General features: G+C 55.5%; 1 protein-coding gene across 2 annotated transcripts; it reads right to left on the minus strand.

Annotated features, from left to right (window-relative positions):
- Positions 1-1,218: 1,218 nt before the first annotated feature.
- Positions 1,219-18,663, minus strand: OTUD7B (OTU deubiquitinase 7B). 2 transcript variants are annotated; one of them, XM_063421208.1, is made up of 12 exons: positions 18,511-18,663; positions 12,436-12,559; positions 12,090-12,260; positions 11,719-11,937; positions 8,084-8,185; positions 7,566-7,693; positions 7,041-7,153; positions 6,334-6,461; positions 5,588-5,737; positions 5,063-5,177; positions 4,294-4,378; positions 1,219-3,689 (listed from the first exon to the last, which is right to left on the minus strand). In XM_063421208.1, the coding sequence occupies exons 2-12, from the start codon at positions 12,506-12,508 to the stop codon at positions 2,400-2,402; spliced, it is 2,574 nt and encodes an 857-aa protein (XP_063277278.1). In that variant the 5' UTR covers positions 12,509-12,559; positions 18,511-18,663; the 3' UTR covers positions 1,219-2,399. The 2 variants fall into 2 exon arrangements, with proteins under 2 accessions (XP_063277278.1, XP_063277279.1); XM_063421209.1 differs by having other exon boundaries at positions 18,515-18,656.
- Positions 18,664-19,690: the final 1,027 nt, after the last annotated feature.

The raw sequence follows: 19,690 nt of genomic DNA on the forward strand, positions 1-19,690 counted from the left end.
TTAATTCAGGTCACTCGGTGTTGCACTAGTGAGACCCAAAGCTGCCCTGCCCTCTCCTGCTGAGGGGCCAGGGAATGGCAAAGGTGAATTTCATTTAATAAAATCAAATCAAATCTCATTAACGGGTTTTACACACGCTGAAAGACAAAGTTTTCCTCCACTAGGATCTGATGGCAGCAATTTGAATTCCAGCCACACCAGTAAGTGCACTTAGTTCGACCCTGGGGTCACACCACAGCCTCCCTGTCCCCATCCCCATGGAAAAATCACTCCTGGGGGCAGGTTTGGTGCCTCTCCTCCAGTTTAGAGTTTTCCCTCCAGGACTGGTGCTTTTCCTGCAGGTTTTCTGCCTTTTCCCTCTCCTCCCACAACCCACCAAACCAGCTAGCAGGTCTGGGGGCTTTTCCCATCCCCACCCAAGTCCAGCATCCACTGGGACAGAGCTAACCAAACAGGAGAGAAATTCCCCCAAAACCCGAGGGATGAAGCATCACCTCCAGCCTTCCCTCCCACGCCCTGGGGCATCCTTGCTCCCGCTGCTTCTGGTACAGCCGGGGGACATTCCCAAGGCCAAAATAAAGCTGCTGCTCCGACTTGGGGAAAAATAAACACCAGAAACTGGAATTTAAACCAAATGCCCATAGTGAAGGATTTGGGTTGGGTTTTAACCATTTCAGCTTAAAATTTGGGATGATCCAAGTGGGGGCAGAGGCTGTGCTGCTTAACTAGCCCTGCATGTCCCTGCCCCAGGGTTAAAGTCCATTGGAATCCCTGCAGTTTGAGGGAGAAACCAGCTGGAGTGGGTGTTACACCCTTCCCTTCCCACAGCTTCAGCTATGCTCGGGGATTTTATAAAACCAGGGAAAACAACTTACACTGTCAAACCGTCCCTGCGGTGTCTGAAATTTGGACTTGAAAATCCGCAGACAAGGAGCATTGCTGGCTGGACTCAGAGTTGGGATCCCACTAGGAAAGGCCTTATTTGTGGGCATTTAGGTGTAGGGAAGGCCATAACTCAGGGGGGTTTAGGTGTAAGTTAACATTTTTAGGGCCAAGTGTAAGGTGTTGGGTGATCCCTCGAGCTCAGCACACTTCCTGCTCCTCTGCCCAGGCCCTCATCCCTTCTCCTGGAAATGGCCGTGTGCAGGAAGGGGTTGCATAGTTTGATGCCTTCTGGAAAATCAACCCAAAAATAAAAACGAGGGAATGTTGTAAAGCTCTGGCTGAAGGATGTAACTCCTGTTTTATTTCCATGTGATAGGAAATGCTGCACCTCACTCCGTGCAGGATCAGGCCCAGTTTGGGAGCTGCAGTTACCAAAAAACCCAAGGAATTCTGTGCAAACATCGCAGTGCTAAAGTGAATCCCACCCTGGGAGTCAGGGGGCCAGGATGGGGTCAGGAATGGTGCGGGACGTTAGTCATAGGAGGATTTTACCTTATTGTTCTACTTTTTAGCCCTGTTATCAAAAATATGGATTAATTCTGCAGCCTAAAGGTCAGTTGGTGGCTCAGCACAACGGAGCCAAGTTAATCAAGATCAGAGGTAGTACAGAGTAGCTGTGCTCAAGTAGGAGTTACATGGGGCTGTGACCCCCTGGCTCCACCCCGGGACTGGGGGTGCTCTGAGATCCCTTTCCAGTGGGTATTCCTCGGGGATTTGCCCCACGCCACTGGGAATTCCTGGCAGGAGACGCTGACCCAGGATCTTGCCTCGGCTCTCCTGTGGGCTGAGTTCCACACAGGAAGAGAAACCTCCAATCCCTTGAGCGCTGGGAGTCCTCCTGGCTTCCCCCACCTCAGAAAGAGTTTAAAAACATTTTAAAACCAGAGTTGAGCTCATGGGTAGGAGATGGGGGGACAGAGCCCTGAGCCCGTCCTGGTGCTCAGAGTCATCCAGGACTGAGTGGGGGGCATCCAACCCACCTCGCCTCACCAACGTCCAACTCCAACACGGTGTTGCTCAGTACCAGCAAGAAGAAATACAGAATAAAACCAGTGTTAAAAAACTCCATTAAAACGTTTGTGACGCTCAAAGTGGGGCATTTTTGCTTTGTCCCAGATGGTCAGGAAGTGGGAAGGACCTGGTGGGAGCTGCTCCCCCTGCCCGCTCCCAAAGCTTTGGTCTGGTTTATTGAGTTTTTGAGGAATTCTCCCCTCTCACCCTGTGCTCCGACCCGAGCAGCCCCTGCTGTCCCCAGGCACCCCTGGGAACGCTCCTCCCTCGCAGGGGCTCCAGGAAAGCAAGGGCTGGTTTCCCCCCTCTCCCAGCCCATCCAGCCCAATGCCTGCTCCCACCTCCTGCAGAGTGGGAGAGGAGCGTGAGTGGGTGTAAAACCAAACTGGATCTCTGTTATTGCATTCCCCACATTCCACGGGTCCGGACCCACGCGGGGAGCATCAGAACCTGTGCACCAGCGCCTCCCGCTCCCTGCGCCGCAGCTCCTCCTTGTAACAGCAGGAACAGAAATTCCCAGTCTCTGGGTGTCCATAAAAGCTGCAGTTGGGCTGTTTGCACTTGGTCTGCTGGATGTTGTAGAGGGCTTGGCTTCTCATTTTATCCACTGTTCCTCCCTTGTCGTGCTCGAGGAATTCCCGGCAGCCGTTGCTGTGCGGGGGGAGGCAGCCGGAGCCCTCGCACTCCGAAGGGAAAGGAGGCTGGATGTCCATGTCCGTGGGGGAGAACCGGCCCAGGTGGGCAGGGCCGGGGGGGCAGGGCCCGAGCCGGCCCTGGTGGTGCCGGGGCAGGGTGGCATAAGGGGGGAGGCTCCCACAGGGCCCCCCCGCCAGCTGCCGCCGGCCCTCGGGGCACCCGGGTGGGTGCAGCCCCTCAGCACTGCCCATGGAGGGCCTGGGGAAGGTGAAAACGCCAGAATAGCCAGTGGGTAAAGAGGCTATTTTAGCACCCACGGCTGTCTCCAGGGGCTGGGGGGGGTAGGTGGGGGGTGGCTGGGAGAACACAGGGCTTGGCATAGGCTCCTCGCTCCGCTGGGCACCCACCTCCCCTTCTGGCCTCTTGGCTGGAGCAGCGCTGCCCAGCGCCTTCTTCTCTGCCTCCTTCTGCCTCTGCTCTGCCAGGAAACGCTCCTCAGCATCCAGGAGGTACCTCTGGATCATCTCTTCCTGGAACTGGTGCCGGGTGCTGGTCTTGAGGTGGCTGGCGAGGATGAACTTGCGCTCGCCCTGCATGGCCGCGCGCAGGATGCTCAGGCTCAGCCGCACGTCGCTGCTGTACTTGTGGGGATCCGACGGCTTCTCCAGGGCTGCTTTACCTGGACACGTTTTCTCTGCAGGAGCTAAGTCTCCTGGGGCACATTCCTCTTTGCTGTCTTTCCGTGCCTTCAGGGATCCTTTCTTCTTCTTCTCCAGGGTGTCGCCCTGCCCGTTGCTCACACCGCCCTTCATGGCTTTGCTGTGCATCAGGCCCCCCATGTTCTTTTTTAGTTTGCTGCCCAGAGTCTTCCCGAAGCTTCCCAGCTTGTTGGCTACTGAGTCTGCCCGTTTTTTATCCTTTTCCTTCTCCTTTTCCCGCTCTTTCTTTGGTTTCTCCCTGTCCTTGCCTGCCCTGGTGCCCCCGTTACTGGCAGAGCTGCTGCACACTGACTCCTTGTCAGACTCGCCAGACTCCGCTGCCGAGCGAGCGTCATCACCCGCAGAGGCTGTGGGGGATTCAGGCTGAGCCAGAGGTGCCTAGGGAGGAAGGAAAGACAAATATCAAAGTCTAGAAATTCCTCAGGTAAAGATTTTCAGGTGGAAGGTGAAGCAAAGGAAGTGGTATTGCTTGGAACACAGAGGGACAGCATTCGGACACACTCAGAAAGGCGTGCCCGCTGTGCATTCTGCACATCCCTAAATATTCCCGTGGCATCCCTTCAACCTGGAGTATTGCAGCATCTTATGACTCTGTTCTGTGATTCTATTCTTCTGGTATTCTGTGATACCTCCACTTGCTCAAGGTTTCAGGTGCAAAGCCAGGGAAGAGGGAGGTTAGACTTGTCCCAGGTGGCCGTAAACCAACACCTCCCATTTGTTTGGAGCATGCGGCATCCCTGAGGGGCACGGGGGCATCTGGGTTGTGTGAAGACTGAAAATGTGCATGGAAAGCTCTAGGGAAAAGGTGCCCACCCACAAAACGGAGTCACTTCCCTGTTCCCTGAGCAGAATCAGCTAAAATTCCTGTGGACACAGAACGCCCCATGAGGCAGAGCCCCCAGGTAAGGCCCTACACCAGTTTCCTTATAGAGAGGAGGGTTGAATAATTCATAGGTAAAGAAGATCCCCCTGGTCCCTTTACCTGCGTGTCACAAGGCAACGTGATCCATCGGACATTCATGTAGCTGTGCAGCAGGTGCAGTTTGGCTTCCAGTGATAATGTCACGCTGGCATTGGAGAGGGGTGAAACCACAAGTTAGAGCCATTCCAATTTCCCAGATGGAAATACCTCCCCGCATATTGACATTATTCCCCGTGTTATGTATTTAAATGGGTGTTTTCCTACAGCAGGTCCAATGGCACAAAGGGGACAATTACTCAGCTTTCCTTTCAGTGAAACCCGAAGAGAGAAATCAGATTCCTCAGTGTTGGAATCAAAAGGCTTCTGCCCCAGCCATAGGAACTGCTGGGACCAAACCATGGTGAGACCTGCCCAAAGTCTCACCATGGTATGATCTGGTGGCCACCACCCTCCCCTCTCCAGGGACCCACGACACAGGGATTTGGTGGCAAATGGAAAAATACACCTTTTTTGTGCTACTGTGACAGAACATCCTCCACTGCTGCTGGTGTCTTGAGCTATGCCCAGCCCACAGCTCCAGGATCTGGAGCATCATCTACTCACTATGTGGGAAAGGAGCTTGTGAGATGCCACAGCCTCACCTAAATCATATCAAAATGAAGGAAAAGATGACCCCATGAGCAGTGTCATTCTCTGGGCACAACTTTCATCCAGCACAAGGAATCCCAGCTGGGGTCAGGCCTGACCCCTTCATCTGTGACCTCTCTGTTCTGCAGATCACCCAGACCCTCAGTGGAACCTCACCCTGGATCACCTGCAGGTCACCAACCTGGCCAGCTTGACATTGTCACTGTCGTCCTTCCCCCACTGCCACTCCTTCCCGGGATCCACGGCGAAGTGCACAGGGAGCAGCTTGTGCTCAGAGTCTGTCAGGGGGATCACAGCTGCCCCGGGACAGAAATGTCACATTTACAGCCCAAAAGGACAAATACTCCACACCTGGAGCCAACTCTGAGCACCCACCAGGAGCATCATCAACTCTGATGGGAATGGCCTGATGGCAAATCCCAATACTTGGGATCAGGGAATCATCAAAGCCTCATGACCCTCACAGGGCAAAGTTTCCTCACAATCTCCCATCTAACTCCACCCTGTGTCAGTAGGAAGCCATTCCCCTTGTCTTGTCACTCCAGGCCCCTGTCCCAGCTCTTGGAGCCCCTTTAGGCACTGGAAGGGCTCCAAGCTCAGGACATTGTTGGTTTTCTGGCCTGACAGTGCCCGTTGATGGGTTCTGGACAGCTTTCCCCCCTGCACTGCTCCTCAGTGATTTGTTCATCTGAATTTCATCACCCACCTTGATCCTTTGTGTTTTCCTTCTGCTCCATGGAGACCAGGGCAGAAAAATGAGCTTGGTCATAAGCCAGAACCAATGGAGACCGGTGGCATTTGCTGGCTGGGACCTCCAGGGGCAGATAGATCCCTCCAAAGGGAATTGGGGCAAATGCTGGGAAGAAATGGGAGCAGTTAGTTCTGATCACAGGTTCAAGAGTTCAGAGTTATTTGTGCTGCAACTGCTCCAGAATGAGCTGTTTGCCTCAGTCGAGGGCTCACCTGCAATTATCTGTCATCTCAGGGGACATTAAACAAAACCACAACCGAAAATAGATACTTGTTTTACATCAGGAGGATTTAAAATGTAGAATGAACTGGTGTTTTCTATAAAAAGCTCTCCTCTTCACTCCCCCACAAGACAAACTTTGCCCACAGAATGATGGAAATTGATTAATCTTCTCTGACAGGAAATTGAAGCTGATGGTGGAAAATCCGCCACGCAGGGAATGGAATTTCCCATCTCTAGATGAGTGTGTAGGGGCAAAAGAGGTAGAAAAAAGAAAAAAACCTCGTGTGGATGCTCTTAAAGCAGCAGAAATCGGGTTGGGAGCCAAGCCTGACCCTGGCCCCTCCATGGGTTCACCTGTCAATTTTCCCCCTGTGCCATTCCCAATTCCAGGTCCAGCCTTGACAGAGGCTCCAGGAAAACAGGGTACAAAGGAAGGGTGGACAGATCAGAGAGGCTTTGGGAGGAGAGGCAGGTCTCACCTTCGCCGCCCGAGTCCCGCAGCATCGTGTCTGCCACCACCACGATGGGTCTCTTCAGCACGTGGGCCAGGACAAAGACATGGAACTCCTCCAGGCTCTCGTACACCGGCTCCTCTGAACTCTCCACCCTTGGGGAAAGGAGAAATTCAATTTCATCCCTCAGTTATTCCATCATTTGCTTTGTAACACCAGGAGGAGGTTTCATAGTCAGCCACGTAGAGGTGGGTGTACAGCACCAAGGCTGATCTCAGCATCAGTCTGAGGGTTTAGGTGTGGATTCCCAGAATGTCCTGCTCCACAACAAGGGTTTGTGCCCAAGGAATGCCCAGCTGCTGCCTGGCATGGCTGGGAGTCCCTTATCTGAGGAGCTGGGCAGCTGTGGCAGGGAAGTGTCCTTGAAACAGAAGTGAGATGGCAAAAACTCTCAGCTCTGGGTTGTTCTCTCATTTCAGAGTGAGCAACACAAGGAAAAGATTTATTCCCTGCTCAGTCCATGTGCTACCCCACAGAAGAGGCCGTGCAGCACCAAAATCGTTTCCTGGGATGCTTTAAGTGCCTTGTTTTTCCTCAGGATCCTTTGTCCTTCCCCTGAAACTTCAAGGAGACAGGCCAACACAGACCCTCTGCCCTGCCCGGAGCACCACGAGAGCTGTGCCCTGAGGAAGACGTTCCCTGTTTTTGCCCTGGGTGTGTTCTCTGCTCCGTACCCGCCGCAGCCGCCGCCGTTGGTGCTGTAGTGCACGCGGGGCTCGCTGGATGCCAGCTTGATCAGCTCGTTCCACTCCTTCTGCCACTCCTCCTCCGTGTAAACCAGGCCAGACTGAAAAACAGCAAAGAGAACCCCAAATTCTCCCAAGTAAAGCTCTTCCAGTTGCTCCAGCGCAGGTTTATACCCACAGCACAACTTTTCTCTATGGGTTTGCCCAAAAACAGTCAACACACTCTGCACCACATCCTCAAAAGTGCTTCCCAATATTCATCCAAACTTTCCCTCTTAATTTAAACCCATTCCCATTGTCCTGTCACTTGTCCCAAGACCCTTTCACTTCGCTGCAGCTCTGACTGCAACTCTGACAGGACACCCCTTACCACAGCACAGTCCAACGGCACTGCAGGAAGCTGCCCAAAATTCCAGACCTGACAGGAAGCACCTCCCAAACCCATAGGATTTTTTTTCCCAGGATGTTCCCCTTGGCAAAGAGGGCCCAAACCAACATTCAGCTGTCTCCCACCTCCTTGTTCTGCTGCGTCTGCTGCCAGCGCCATCTCCGCCTCAGCGCCTCCCGCTCCACCCCCTTGTCCATCAGGGTGTAGAGGGATTTCCGGAGCATGAGATCCCGGTCGTGGAAGCCCCACATACCTGCAGGGAGGGGGAATGGACTGGAAGGTCAGGAGGGACTGGTGTTACTCCCCGACCCACTGAGGTCCCTGCACAGATGTGCCAGAGCAGGGAAGAGGCTGCTCCATTATCCCACATTTCCTTCAGGAATCCAGGGACACTTGCCAGACAGAGGAGGAGAAGGATTTGAGAAGCGTACAAGCTGCTGGCAGCCCCATCCCTTCGAGCCATCCCACATCCAAAGAGCCTGAGCACTGCGGCTGCTCTCGCACACCAACGCTGCTGCAGCCGGGAGCAGCAGCAGCACCCCGGGTTCCCCCCAGAACGGGTGGGCTCTGCTCCCAAGGGGGGTCGTGGGCTCTTGCCCAGGGACTGGTTGGCCGTTTCCCTGGGGATTAAGCCAGGCCTTACCCAGGGAGGCAGCGTGGAGCAAGCAATTCCCGTCGCCAGTGGTGGCCAGGGGCAGCAGCCGCTGGCAGCTCGGATCCACCGTCACCCACCAGTTGAGACGCCCTGGGGAAGTTTGGGAGAGTGTGAAACCATGGCACAGCCTGGGCCTGGGGGGCCCTGGGGGCACTGCAGGGCTCGCAGCCCTTCTGAAACCACTGCCAAGGACAAAAACCAGCTGGACAAGCAGACAGGTGGGAAGGTACAGACCCGTCCTGGGCGGGGGAAGAGTCAGGACAGTGACAAAGCAACATAAAGAGGAGACTGGAGCTGCAAAACTCCCCGGGGATGCCTGGAAAAGACTGGACTGAATTTGGGGTCACACACATCAGAATCACACACAAATAGGAGCCAGGACTTCCACCCAGACAAGTTCTCCTCTCTATCTGTTTTCCCCCAACACCCCTTATTTCTGCCCCCATAGCTCATCAGCCTGAAAATCCCTCCAGGAGCGCCCAGCACAAACAATTTCTCCAGGGAAAACCAGCCCTTTGCTTCTTCTTGGAACCAAATCTCTCCAGTTTCCACTCTCTCAAGGCCGGGTTTCCCTGCTCACTGTTTTTTAGGCAGAATACTCCAGGATTTCTGCTGATCACAGCAGCTTTCCTGCTGCAAATGCAAGCTGACAGTGCTTTAGACTGGGAGTTTTGGGTCATTGTGGTGATTCAAGTCAAGAGCAGCTAAAAATAGAAGGTAGGAAAAAACGCCCAGTGAGGCTGGAGATTCAGCCCTTCCCAAGGGAGGGAACCTGGGCTGGATCAGGACTCTGAGCCCCCCAGTCTGTGTCTCACCCTGCCCTCAACCTCCCTCCTTGGCTGCCCTGTTTTCCAGGAGTTTTTGGATCCTGTGCAATAGGCAGGTTTTTGGCTGGATGAGGCTGTTTAGGCTTCCAAGTTGTATTTGAATTGCTCCTGCAGGAAACCAGCCCTTTCCCATCTTTCCTAAGAGCCTCTCTTTCCTCTGGAGCACAACCGCTTCCAGGGATCCCAGCACACAGACATGAGATTTCTGAAAATGCTTCGTGCAGCCTCAGGGAGAGCAGCTGGAGAGGAACTAAAGTTAGAAAACAAGGGTTTAAACATCCCCAAACACTAGAAAACAAAAACCCACTAAGTTCAGTGTGACACAGGCAGGTCGTTCTTGTCCCCAGCACCAGGAAAGGGACTCGCCAGAGCTGGAAGCATTCTGCACTGAGCCTGAGGACAATGGCTCTGCACGGAGGAGCCGGCTCTTCCCTCAGGATAGCTCCTGGCACGGCAGAGTTGGGAGCCTGGCCAAATGGCCCCAGGCCAGGGCAGCAAACACGGCGAGCTGTCCCACACATAACGCTGCCCCTGAGAGCTCCCCCTTGTTCATCTTCCCCTCATTCCTGCAGGATCTGATGCTCTTTCCATGGAGTCTGCGTGTCCGCTCGGTGCTCCAGAGGCTGTGCGAGCTCTGCCAGGTCAGCTCTGAGGGGACACACCTCGGGGAGGTATTTCTGTGCCCAAGTGTTTGCACTGGCTCCAGTTACGCAAGAGGAGTCGTCTCCACAGGAACCGCACACCCAACCCTCCTCCCAATGTTTTGCTTCCGTCAAGGCTGAGAGGCTGCCCAGAAGGACTGAAAACAACACTTTTCTCTGTGTGTGCCTCTTAAGAGCCAGCCCTGAGATCTGTGCAGGGAAATCGACTGGATTTAGGAGTCTGAGGGATCTTCCCAGAATGGCCATGGCAGCAACAGATCTTCTGCACGCAGGAAAAGTCCACTGGCATCCAGAGGCTCCCTGAGCATCCTGCACCACGACCCTGTGTTACCCCACAGAACACCTGTCTGTCCCCACAGGGTGTCTGGGAAAATCCCACTGCATCTTCCAGCAGGAGCCACCCGAACAGGTCACAGCAATGGGAAGGAACCGATGGCTCCACCCAGCCTGAAGGGAGGATTGCCTCATCCAAACCACAAATGGCTTCCCCAAGGCCACTGGGAATCCACTCTGGCTGCTGTGTGACACAGGGAGCATCCCAGGGATTGCTCCTGAGGCCAACGTGAGGGATCCTACACGGGCACAGACACCGTTCACCACCCTGTGGCAAGCAGAGACCAATGGGAGCTTCCCCCTGGTCCAGGTGAAGGACCAGGATCAGGATCTTTCAGTTCCTCGTGATTTTTTCCCCCTAATATCCTCAGGTGAAGCACCATGGACTGCTCCTCCCCATGTGCCAAAAGCAACCCACTCTGCAGCTTCCCAACTCAGAGCACAGCCTGATTCCCTGTCCACAATGGTTTGTGTCAAGGGACGCCAAGGCTCCATTGAGGGCCAAGTTTCAGCTCCACCAAGGCCTTTCCATACCACTCCAAGCACATTCAAAGCATTCCCAGAGGATCTCATTGAAGTTTACAGCCACTTTGAAAGTGCTTACTCTGCCACAATGGTGTAACAGGACCTCTGAATACATGGGGAAGAGGATTTGAACATTTATTGGGCTATAAAATATTTCCTTAATCCCCTAAAGATGGTGTGTGCTAAGTTAACAACGGGAGTCTCTGTAGATCACAGCACCATGCTCAAAACCCTACTTGGAATCCAGCTTAGAATATTTCATAGCTGCACTACAGCCCTTTGTTACAGACAAAACACTCATTTATAACAACCCACAGACACTCAAGTCTCCAAAAGGCGTTTTCCAAAATTCACAATTTCAAAATTCCTTCCCATTAACGGCATCTCAGCACACCTGGAAGTGCCCCCAGCCCATGGATGAAGCATCCAGCAACCCCCAGCCTCACACCCCATTTGTGATGGGACACAGGAACCCAACCCCTGGCTCTGCTGGGATGAGATCTGGGGTTTATCTGCACCAGAGCCTCCAGCTCTGCTGTCACTGCACGGCGTCGCCGTGTAATGGGATCACTGGGATCAAGTGCTCATTCCCAAAACATGAGAATATTTCTTACAGCAACTTCTAAGCAGGAGAGGGAGAAGTTGGCCCCTAGAGTCTCTATTATCCCTAAGGATAACGTGTTTTCTGATATGTGCAGCACTACAGAAACAGTTTGAGGTGTAACCCTCCTGAGATCCCTCATGGTGTCCAGCCTCTGCCCACGGGAACCTTCCCGGTGCCAGGGATGAGGATTTTCCCAGCCAGCACAGATGTCCCCCACATTCCCTCATTTACAGATCCCCTGGCAGCTCCTCAGGAACCTGATGGAAAGCACAGCAGGGGTTCCTACCCAGGAACTGGAGCAGCAGCATCAACCTCCAGGGCCTGTAATCAATGCAGAATTTGTCAGCAGGAGGTGTTACACAGGAATTCCCTTTTCCCTGTCTCTCCATGGGACCAGCAGGGTGGAGCATTGCGATGCTCCAGGGTGAGACAATGCCAGTTTGGGAGTGTTTTCCTTCTCAGCTGTGCACAGTGACAGCAGCCCTGGGTCATTTGCTCTCAGTTTCCATGGGTGAAGGGAAGCTGCTCCCACTCAGCCCCTGCACCAGCTCGTACCAGTGATGGAATGACTCTCGGTTGGACATGCATCCATGTGACATCCCAGGGTGTTCCCGTGGGTGACACTCCCCAGCTGCCCGTGGCACACGCCCCCAGCGTGGATCCAGCACTCACCAGCCTGCTCCAGTGCTACCAGCATGGACTGCTCGATCAGATCCCGCTCGATGAAGCTGCGGAAATCCTCCGAGTACACGGTGAGGTCGGGCAGCTGGAAGGTGCAGATGGGCATCTCCAGCAGGTGTTCACTGCTGCTGCCGTTGCTGGAGACATGGGAACGGGCCAGGGACACGATGGTGGAGCTGGCATGGGAGATGCCACGGGACAGGCGCTTCTCTGGGGGAAAGAAGGGAGAGCAAACAGGAAAGTGGGGCAGAGCAGCAAACCCCAGAGCAGCCGCCAGCAAACCGCCGCGGTTCTGGCAGCGAGCGGCCGGATCACTGCGGCACGGGAGATTTGGGAGCTGCCTCTGGCTCTGGGACACCGACCTTGCACGATGTCATCCTGGCGCTGCAGCGGGGGCCTCCCGGGCCGCCCCACCTCCCGCTCGGGGGGCCGGGCCCCGCGGCCCTCGTTGAAGGAAGGAGGGAGGTTCCCCGCGTGCACCTGCCGGAGCTGCTCGAAGTCGCTCAGCGCCGCGCTCAGGTCCCAGTTCTTGCCTAGATGGGAAGGGAGCAGCGCTGGTCACTCTCACCCGGCACGGAAACCGAGGCACTTCCTAAACATCTGTATCACAAATTATTCCAGCTCCCTCATCCTCTTCCAACCCTTTTTCCTCCCGGCTCCCCATCAGCCACCCCGGACACTTCTCTCATTATTCCCAGTTTTCCCAACCTTCAAGGAGGTCTCTGGCCAGTCCCGGCTCTGCCCCTGTTGAGCGAACAAAATCCGACAGGACGATGTCCATAGCCAAGGCCAGGCGGAGTCAGCGGCACCGGATCGGCTCCTCAGCATCAATCTGGGAATGACACCAAGAGCAGATTGCACATCCCAGCTGGGAATGAGCTGAGGGGGACGTGAACATCCCCCTAAAATTAACCGTGCTCCAGGACTGTGCTTCGTTCCTTGAGAACTGGGAGAACAACACCCGCTTTGCTGTAACCAGCAAAGGGCATTTCCTTGGAAAAGTCCCGAACAAACCAAATTCTCATCTCAAAGGTGGTGGAGCTTTTCTTTCCAAATTAGGAATCAGGACCCAAGAATAAATTATATAATAAATGAATATTTGGGAGCAATGAGAAAGCAGAAAGTTTCTCTTGTACATTTACAGGGAACAAATCCCTGCCCCATCCCACTCCAAGCACACCAGCTGTGAGGCAGGGAAAGAGAGGTAAGGACAAAATTGTAGGAGATGTGTACTAAGGAAAATACATTTTAAAAAGCCCCTTTCAGACAAAAAACCAAACCAAACAATCCCAATTACACTGGCAGACAAAATCAATGTCCAGACAGAGCTCCTTTCCACTCCAGAGCGCCTTGCCAGGCTCCTTTGACTCCAGTGCTCCTTCCCAGAAGGGAACAAAACCACAGATCTATTCTGTAAATCTGGATTTTGTCGGGTTCTGAGCCTGCGGAAGGCGTGTGCTCCTGCCTTGCCTTCAAATCCTGATTTTCTGCATTCCTCAGGGCAGAGAGGGAAAGGAAGAGTAGCCTCATCCATGGGAGTCCGGACTGGCAAAGTGCTCCATGGAATTTGGTGCTTTGCAGTTAAAGGCTGGGATAAAAATTCTGCCATCAAGGAACAGAAAAGAATGTGAAAAGAATTTATGCCAAGCTGAAAATCTGGGAAGGTTGGGAGAGGGAGGTGCTGGTGTATTGGGCATAAGCAAAATTCAGGATTGTGTGGAATATGAACAAATCTGGTTTTCCTGGTGCCTGGGAAAGAAAGTCTCTTCTTCAGAATTATCCCTAAAGATGAGCAAAATCCTTCTTGGTGCCTTGAAATGTTTTTTTCCAAGATTATCCTTAAAGGTGGGTGAAATTCCGTAACAGCACAACTCCCCAAAAGCAACTGTTACATACAGTCTTTAACCTGGAACTTCCTGGCTTTGCTTTGGTGGAGAAACACCATTCCCACTTTTGTAAGTGTCATTATCAAGTTCCTCCTCCCAGAAAAGCTCCATATTCCTTCACTGCCGGAGCAATCCGGGAGCTGTGTCAGAAGAAGTAATGCCAAAGCCCAGCACATTCCAGGAGCAGGATTTGGCAGTGATTCCTGCTCTTACTCCTCCAATTTAGGGAACATCCCTAATTAGGAGCCACACGTTTGGTTCCTCTAATCCCTGGCAAGAGCTGCAGAAACAAGGAGCAGCTCCAGGATGAAACTGGCTGCAATAACGGGGAAAACTTCCTTCAGGCGGGTGTGGAATTCCAATGAAAATGAAAACTCAGCACACGCAGCGGGGCTTTGGGGAGGGAACAAGCAGCACATCCCACCCCCTCGTCCACGGCATTCCGAACTCCCGCGTGCACAAAAATGCCAGGGAAAACACAGACAGAAAACTCTGGGTCCAACGAGGCGGTGACGGATTGTTGGAGAATTACTGAGGGATCTGACAGAGAAATGATTAGTTCCTTTGCTTGTGGAAGGGAAATGCTCTCTCCTCTTCCCTCCTTCCAGAACAGGTTGGAAATATGAGCCTGGGTAGGAAATCCAAGCCCCAGGAGATCCACAAGTGCAAATCCATCCCTCAGCAACGGAGCAGGAGCCGAGCACAGCCCAAAGCCCCTGGGAGCACACAGGGATGCAGCAGGGCTGGATGTGATCCAGAGTGTTCCTGACACACTCCAACCAGAATGCATTTAGGACTAAGCACATTTGTTCCTGCGGTCTCAGCGACCCCAACAGCTCTTTGCAGGACACACCAGCAGGCTTTTCAGCAAATGTTTAACAAATCCCCCCACACTTCCACAGGGCCTGAGCACAGCACTGCTCCTGACGGAAGTGAGGGGCGATCAGCTGTGCTGGAGCTGCACCTCGTTGGGACCAGGGGCTGGAGCTTCGTGCAAACAGCGTTCTGTGGTTCCACGCCCATGGGAGCTGAGTGAAAGTCCCATCCCAACAGATCCGCCCAACACTGACACCTTCACCTTCCAGGCAGCAGGAGCCTGCCCGGCTCCGCCTTTGGGAATGGGGCAAATGAGTTTAGGCAATCCTGGCAGCCTGCAAATCCTTCCTAATGGGAATTCAGACCTTTAACATCACATGTCCATCCAAAATAAGCGGAAAGTCATAAAACCTCCCAGAGCCTCCTCTCTCTTGCTGCCTATGGCCTCTCCAATGGTCAAATGCCAGGTTTGGGAAGGGACTCACCAGAAACATCCCAGCCCTCCACAGGCAGGACTGTGCTCCCTGCCCTCACACCATCAGAGGAGTCAGGAAACCAAGGGAGGAATTCAAGAGGACACAAGGTCCAAGAGCTCAGTGTCTCTCGGCTCCATCCTGGAGGGGAAATAAACCATTGGGAACACTGAACTGAAGCACTTCACCAGAACCAACTGTGAAGCAGCAAAACTGGATCCATTCAAAATTCTAGGCTAGAATTTGTGGGGCTTTAATTCCCTTATTTTCTTAGATCTCAATCATGCTGAACATGCTGCAGAAACAGGAAACAATTCTCTTTGTTAGGGCCAAATTCTGATCCAAGGTCAGCCACAACCGGTGGCTCCAGCGTGTTTATAAAGATACATCCAGAAATATTTTAGGAGCAGCAAACTGACATCTCTCCCCCGGATCTGCCACGTGATGTTTTGCTGAGGGCAGGAACCAAGTTGGGAGCCAGGACTCCACTCCCAGGGCTCTGCTCCTGGCCCAGCCCCTCCGCCACATCCTGTCCCCACAGGGACACAGGGAACCCCAGCCCAGATCCTCAGGGAGCTGCAGGTGAGGCAGGAGGTGCCCAAATCCACGGGAAATTTAATCTGCCAGACCCACACGAATGTTTTTGCTCCCACCATCAGGGAGCTGCAGCCGAGTGGCAAACCAGCACATATCAAACTCCTAAACCCCAAATCCTCCAAACCTCTGGAATTTGGCAGCACTCAGGGCTAAGCAGGGAGGTCCCGAGGGGAGAGGCCACACTGGGACCTGCAGGTGGGACATGGGAGCAGCTCCATGAGCCCTATTGAAGTAACAATGAGAAAAATTAGCTTCTCCATGAGCCCCACGCGAGCATGTCCTGATGCTCCTGAAGGAGGTTTCTGGCTTCCTCCTGCTCCGTAGAACGGTGGGGGCTGCCTCCATCCCATCCCACAGCCCTGTCCTGGTCCAGCAGGTTACCTAACACTGCCAGGACAGCCACACGCCGCGCCGGGATTAACGGCACCGTCCTGACCTGACACCTGTGCCGCTGTCACTAAGCTCTGTTCAGAAATGCTGGATGGGCCACAGAGCACGCAGCTCCTGCCTCTTCCAGGATGGGAATCAACCCAGCTCATCATCATCATCGACAAAAAACAGCTATTCCTGATAAAACTGATGGTGCAGGACACCCTTGGAACTCATCAGCCCCTCAGAGCAAAGGAGGGGTGCTGTGGGTGCAGAAGGAAGCCAGTCCGAGAGGGAAGAACAGGGATGTTTGGGAACAGATGGCACAGGCAGCTGTGGCAGTGCTGGATGGGGCTCTGTGGCTGCACCTCATGCTTGGTAGGAGCAGCTCTCCAAGATTCTGGGAACTGCAGGCTCTGGAACCTCTGGCAGAGTTTTAGCACAATCCAAAAGGACAGCACATAATCCCCACAAATGAGCTTTCGCAGCAGGGAAAAGGGGCTCCTAAAACCACGCTGGTGCTCAGGAGTTGGAGTGGGAGTGAAGCCACAGTTATGGAAATCATACAGTTTTTACAAAGCTTCAGTGCTTGAACAGCTTTATCCCATTTTTTTTCCAGAGCTCCAGCTGCTTCCCAGTGCTCCAGACTGACCTGGGCTCCTCCCAACACCCAGGTCATCCTGAACCTTGGGCTGAGGAACCCACCAGATTGACACATCCAAGAGAGATAAAAGCTGAACAAGTCTCCAACACAAACACAGCAGCTCCATCACATCCAGGCTCTTTCCCACCAATATTATGCCTCCTGGTTATCAATTCCCCTTGCTCCCAAAATTATAGGATTCTCTAATGAAGCACTGACTACAAACTCACTTCTCTCAGTGTCTGCACTGAAGTAATTCCCTTTGAGCCAAGTTCTCCTTAAACCAGGACGTGACTATTTCCAGCCTGACCCTGGTTCTTGCAAGAGCTGAGCCCAGCACACCCTGTCCTTGCCTGTATCCCGGGGGGATGCTCCAAGTGTCCCCTCTGCAATCGAGGCCACAGCAGCTTCATCACCAATTCCGCACATTTTCTCCCCAGAATATTTCAACCCAGTGCTCCTCCCCCAAGGAAAATCCATTTTCAGTCACTTGCAGGGATGAGTTTAGGGTGTAACTCAGGACTGTGAGAGCTGAAGTGCCAACTGAGGGCCAGAGCATCTCCCAGAGCTCCCCCACAGATAGCAGAGCCACATCCCGGCACCGAGTGGCACGGATTCACCACAAACACGGTCAGAAAATTAAATAAATTCCAACAGAAAACCGAACCAACCAATACGAGGGCACCAGGAAGAGCAGAATCCTGAATTTTACGTGATTTGGGCACACGGCTCCGTGCTCCATCCCATGGGATTTGGATGCTCCTGCCCACACCAGGGGCTGACAAGGGTCTCACTCCTGAAGCAGGTACGAGGGATGCCCAGATCCAGCTGTGTATCCTGACAGCCACCCCTTCAGACACATCCCATACTGCATCCACAAGTGGGCACACCATCTCCACTTCAAAAATTTTTTCAGCACAAAACCATCTTCAAGTAGCTTAAAGATCCAATTTCCCCAAAAAAACAACTCAGCATGGACATGTGCCGGGTCAGGAAGATAAAACCCAGCGGTGTCAGTGATTCAGAGCGAAGAATCCCGGCTGGACGTTTGGACTTTCCAGCTCCCTGACTTCAGCGGACACCCAGGCCCTTACACACCCCGGGATCCCCGGTCCCGGTCCCCGCCCTGCAGCCGCCGCCAGCACCCATTGCACGGACGGGAACGCCGCGGGGCCTCGCGGCATTCCCGGTGCACGGGGATCCACCGGGGAGGCTCCGTCCCGCTACCGCGAGTGACTGCCAAGGCCTCGGAACAGTTTCCCGGGAGCTGGCATCGTCCGGGGCTGGGGCCGGGAGCAGCTCCTCGCCCACATCGACAGCACGGAGAGCGGCGGGGCAGCCGGGAATCAGCCAGACGAGGAACTCCCTTTCCTCGTGGGTCGGGACTCGCAAACTCCAAGGTTGTTTCTGAGCTCGTGTTTCGCTGCCGACGGACCCGAGCCCGGCCCCGGTGACCGCTCACGGCTCTCCCTCGCTCGGCAAGGGACCCCGGGAACGCCCGCAGCCGGCAGCGGGCAGCCGTCCGGATATCCCGGCGCTCCCAGGGCACAACAAGCACCGAGAGAACAATTATTTGGCCCCGAGTCGCCGGGACCAGGAAAATGTCACTCCCCTGCCCCAGGGGAGCCCCGACCCGCGGGGGTGCAGCCCCCGCCCGGCGGAGGCTCCAGCGGCGGGACAGCCCGGGGGGCTCCGCACCGGGAGCGCGGCGGGGGCGGCCCCAGAGCGGCCGCGGCGCCGGGGAGCCCGACCGGCCCCGGCCCCGCAGGCCCCCGGGCTGAGGCGGCACCCGCAGCCGGGACCCGCACCCCGGGACCCATCCTCGTAACCCGGGAAGACCTCCGGGACCGAGCCCAGGACCCGCACCCCTAAACCGACACCGGGACCCGCCCCCGCCGGCCCCCGAGGCCGCGCCAAGACCCCGCGGGCGCCGCCGCCGCCGCCCCAAGGCCCAGCCCCGCCAAAACTTTCCCGAGGCCGAGCGGAGGCCCGCCGTTACCTACGAGAGGCTCCATGGGCGGCGTGGCGCGGCCCGGCCCGGAGCGGCCCCCGGGCCCTCCCGCCGCCGTCGCCGCCGCTGCCGCTGAGGCCGCTCCCGGGGCGGGGGGGGAGGGAGGCGGAACGGAACGCGCCACCCGGAACGCGCCGCCACCCCCGTTCCCGCCCGGAACGCTTTGGCGGGCGCACGCGGCCGTGCCGGCAGGGGCCAATGGCGGCGCAGGGTCAGGCCCGGCCCCGCCCCCTTGGGGCGCCACTGCGCGTGCACGGGGGGGGCAGAGCGCCCCCTGGCGGCGCGACGGGGCGCGCGCGGCCCGGGATCCCCCGAGAGCCCCGTGAGGGGCCCGAGACCCCCGTGAGGGGTCCGAGATCCCCGTGAGGGGCCCGAGATCCCCGTGAGGGGTCTGAGACCCCCGTGAGGGGCCCGAGACCCCCATGAGGGGTCTGAGATCCCCATGAGGGGTCTGAGATCCCCGTGAGGGGTCTGAGATCCCCATGAGGGGTCCGAGATCCCCGTGAGGGGTCCGAGATCCCCATGAGGGGTCCGAGACCCCCGTGAGGGGCCCGAGAGCCCCGTGAGGGGTCCGAGACCCCCGTGAGGGGCCCGAGAGCCCCGTGAGGGGCCCGAGACCCCCGTGAGGGGCCTGAGATCCCCGTGAGGGGCCCGAGACCCCCGTGAGGGGCCCGAGATCCCCGTGAGGGGTCCGAGACCCCCGTGAGGGGTCTGAGATCCCCATGAGAGGTCCTTGACCCCCTTGAGGGGCCTGGTCCATCTCCCATTCAGCCTTCCTCCTCCTTCCTGGAGAAAACCTCCAGGTTTTCTCTTAGGAAAAGCACAGGTTGGCCAGGCCCTGTGCTGGAGCAGTGGCCGGGGGGGCCGGGGGCTGCTGGGACTGGTGGCAAACAGGCCACGTCATGCGCACAGCTCAGCTGATGCCGACGGTGAATCCATTCTTTGTGTTCTGCCAGGAACCTGCCCTTGTTTGTGTCCTGCACAAAGGGATTGTTTGTGTGTCCGAGCAGGGAAACGTCCGGCACAGAAAGGACAGGCCTGGGGTTTGTCCCTGCTGGCTGCACTGTTTGTCCACACAGTGGATCCTGCCCGATGTCTCTGGTGCCCAGCAAGGGGCTGGAGTGTCCCTGTGCTCTGGAGTGCTCCCTGTTCTCCACAGTGCTCCCTG

The sequence above is a fragment of the Prinia subflava genome, chromosome 35 (genome assembly GCF_021018805.1).
Source record: "Prinia subflava isolate CZ2003 ecotype Zambia chromosome 35, Cam_Psub_1.2, whole genome shotgun sequence".
NCBI lineage: Eukaryota > Metazoa > Chordata > Aves > Passeriformes > Cisticolidae > Prinia > Prinia subflava.